This window comes from Octopus bimaculoides, chromosome 26 (assembly GCF_001194135.2).
Source record: "Octopus bimaculoides isolate UCB-OBI-ISO-001 chromosome 26, ASM119413v2, whole genome shotgun sequence".
Classification (NCBI taxonomy): Eukaryota; Metazoa; Mollusca; class Cephalopoda; order Octopoda; family Octopodidae; genus Octopus; species Octopus bimaculoides.
This window is the reverse complement of record NC_069006.1, coordinates 23,133,765-23,137,337: the sequence shown is the minus strand read 5'-3', so window position 1 is coordinate 23,137,337 and position 3,573 is coordinate 23,133,765. Positions and strand designations below refer to the sequence as shown.

Sequence of the window (3,573 nt, the reverse complement as noted above, 5' to 3'; positions counted from 1 at the left end):
AGTCAGACAAATCGACCCCATGACTTACATATATATATATATATATATATATATATATATATATATATATACTTTATTGAGGATTAACCAGACTAGCATTGGTTTCATGTTTGCATGGTTCATTGGTGTTTGTCTCCATTTTAGATGTTTTCATCCAAGATGGGGATGAACACCAACATCCCATGTGACAGACTAGAATAATTGCTGAGAGATATTTCACGCAACATGAAACCAATGGCAGTCTGGTTAACTTACGAATAAAGAATATCCACCAATGTGGTGCTGAGCACTCATTCACACTGTTCAATAATAATAATAATAATAATAATAAGTATAATTATATATATACTAATATAGGTGCAGGAGTGGCTGTGTGGTAAGTAACTTGCTTACAAACCACATGGTTTCGGGTTCAGTTTCACTGCATGGCACCTTGGACAAGTGTGTGTATCTGTGTATGTGTGTGCAAGAAACTATAGCCTCAGACCGACCAAAGCCTTGTGGGTGGATTTGGTAGACGGAAACTGAAAGAAGCCCGTCGTATATATATATATATATATATATATATATATATATAGATAGATAGATAGATAGATAGATATATATGTATATATATATATATATATACATTGTGTGTGTGTTTATATGTTTGTGTGTCTGTGTTTGCTCCCCACCCATCACTATCGCTTGACAACTGATGTTGGTGTGTTTATGTCTCTGTCACTCAGTGGTTCAGCAAAAGACACCTATGCAATAAGTACTAGGCTTAGAAGGAATAAGTCCTGGGGTTGATTTGTTTGACTAAAGGCGGTGCTCCAGCAGAACACTAGAATGTTCAAGTAGTTTTCATTAAAAGAACCAACTGATGCTGGCAGAAAGTGGAATGGTCAGGAACCAGAGTCCTGTGACAGATGTTGGCTGATGGCCTTTGGAGGGAGCATTACACATATCTGTGTCACACAGGGTCACACAGATAAGTGACCAGCCACTGATTGTACACAGTGTGGTGTTTTTGGATGGATTCAGGTACTGGAAGATTTTGTATTTATTGAGGCGAGTGTTGAATGAGAACTGTTCCTGGTTGCAGTCTCTTATAATGCTGAATGTCTCACCTGGTAAGGAAAAGGAAAAAAGGAAAAGATATGTAGATAGATGCATATGATGAATATTTGCTTGCATATCAGTAACCACACATGCGCATGCACACGCATGCACACACACACAGATACACAGATACACACACACACACACACACACACACACACACACACACTCTCTCTCTTTCTCTCTCTCTCTCACGCACACAGACACACAGAAACACTCATGCTCCCCCCACACACACAAACAGACATACATACACAAACAGACACAGACACACACACACACACACACACAAACAGACATACATGCACAAACAGACACAGACACACACACACATACACACTTTCTCTCTCATGCACACACACCCACTCTTTCTCTTTCCTCTCTCTCTCACACACATACACACACAAATCACATATAACTATATAGGAAATCCTATGGTTTTATAACTGACATGGATTTCATACCTTGCAGGTAATGTTACATTCACCTGCCTTCAACTACAGGTACAGCATGAACTTTCTGGAACCTTCGGTTCCAAAACCTTTCTTAATTACAGTTTGCTTTTTTTTTTTTTTTTGAGACCAAGGTTGGTCATCTTGGTCAACACATTCTAAATTTAGCAAATATTAGATTTATTTAAATAATTACATAAAAATACAGGTACCTGTACATTAGTGAAAATTAATGTAGATTATAAATGGTTCTGGACCTTCAGTGTCTGAAAAATTGGTCTTGCATAATTTTATTTTCATATGTGGAATTGTATAATGCTATTACTATGTTTGGTATATAATGCTCATATTGTATCATACTGTTGTCATATCTGTTGATAAATATAATTCTAGTGTGATATTTGGTGTTGTGCAGTGCTGTTATCACAACTAGTTACTGTATAATGCTAGTGGCGTATCTCTTATGCATAATACTTACTGTTATATCTGTTGTTGTACTATGCCTGTGTCATTTCTTGAAATAGATAATAATAGTATTATATGCGATACTGTTTGATCTTATTTGTCATACCGAGAATTGCACAATACTTGTGTGAAATCAGGTGCTATGTATGATGTATGATGTGATTAAAATCTTCTGTATGTAACATGGTATCATCATCATCATCATCGCTATCACTTACCATCGTCAGTCAACTTCTGTCTTCCAGGTTGGCTTGCGTTGGATAGTTTAACAGGATCTGATGAGTCAAAGAGCTGTGTGGAGCTCCAGTGTCAGCTTTGGCATGGTTTCTATGGCTGAATGCTCTTTCTAATGCCTTCCACTCTACTACGTGCGCTGGGTACTGTTTTCATGCTAGCACTAATGAGATTGCCAAGTAACTTACAAGGCTGCAAAAAGGGAAAATCCCCTTCAGCCTAATGTTTGTGTGTGTGTGTGGGGGGGGGGTGTATTCGAGAGGGAGAGATGGTATTATGCCAGCATTGAGAGGCTAATATGATAAAGAGTCAAGCACCTTAAAGATGTATGCTTACTCCACTTTATATAAATGAGAGAAGCTAGAAGGAGGATATGATGGTAGTGGTGGTATACCAAAGCAACCCCTATGTGTTGTATGATAACTCTGTTATATCTTCTGTAGTTTATTACTGGTAACTTACCTTTTGTATAATACTAGTGTCCTGCCTGCTATTGTAAAGTACTAATGTCAGGCAGCAAGTCAACAAATATACTGGCAGACAGGTACCACTCCTTGAGCAGATAAAAAGACAGTCTATGGTAGATCTGACATATTCTTTGTTGGTTTCTATTGACTAAATGTGGTACCTGCGATTGCTCTATGATGGTGTGTGATTTTATGAAGGGACAGGGTGCCCAGGTAGAAGTAATGATTAATGAAGATGGGTGGGTGAGTGGTTAGAGTATTCAGCTCATGACTGTAAGGTTGTGAGTTTTTTTCTTTGCAATACATTGTGTCCTTGGTTATATATATATATTTAGGTGTGCATCTTTGTTTTTGTGCCTGTCCACTACCACTGCTTGATATCTTGTGTTGGTTTGTTTATGGCTGCATAACTCCTCAATTCAGCAGAAAGATGCCAATAAAATAAGTGCTAGGCTTACAAAAAAAAAAGAAAAAAAAGTATTGAGATTGATTTATTCAACAAAACCCTTCAAGGCACTGCCCCAGCATGGCCACAGTCTAATGACTGAAACAAGTTCACGTAAAAGAAATGATATAAAAAGTACAATAAAATAAAAAGTAAAGAAAACACAAGCAACAAAATGAATATCAGTTTAAGATTTCCAGTAAAGATTTTTCCGTATTCCCGAGCGTCAAACTAATACATCCTTTTGTTATTTACACCACCTGTCCTCGTCTGTTGTTGTTTTTTTTCATACATTCTCCCATATATATATATATATATATATATATATATATATATACACACATGCAAACAGAAAAAAACAAAGACTGAAGGTTTTCAGATAATGAATATTTAAGTATAAATATAT

General features: G+C 36.7%; 1 protein-coding gene across 3 annotated transcripts in view; it reads right to left on the bottom strand.

Annotated features, from left to right (window-relative positions):
* Nucleotides 1–3,573, bottom strand: part of LOC106879162 (uncharacterized) — a 40,245-nt gene that overhangs the window by 14,850 nt on the left and 21,822 nt on the right. The window contains exon 4 of one of the 3 annotated variants that reach the window (XM_014928607.2): nucleotides 59–1,112. The exons of the other annotated variants lie outside the window; for them this stretch is intronic. Within the exon in view, the coding sequence (XP_014784093.1) occupies nucleotides 850–1,112 (263 nt within the window). The 3' untranslated portion in view covers nucleotides 59–849. Of the gene's footprint in view, nucleotides 1–58; nucleotides 1,113–3,573 lie in introns of those variants that run through there. 3 annotated transcript variants of the gene reach the window in all.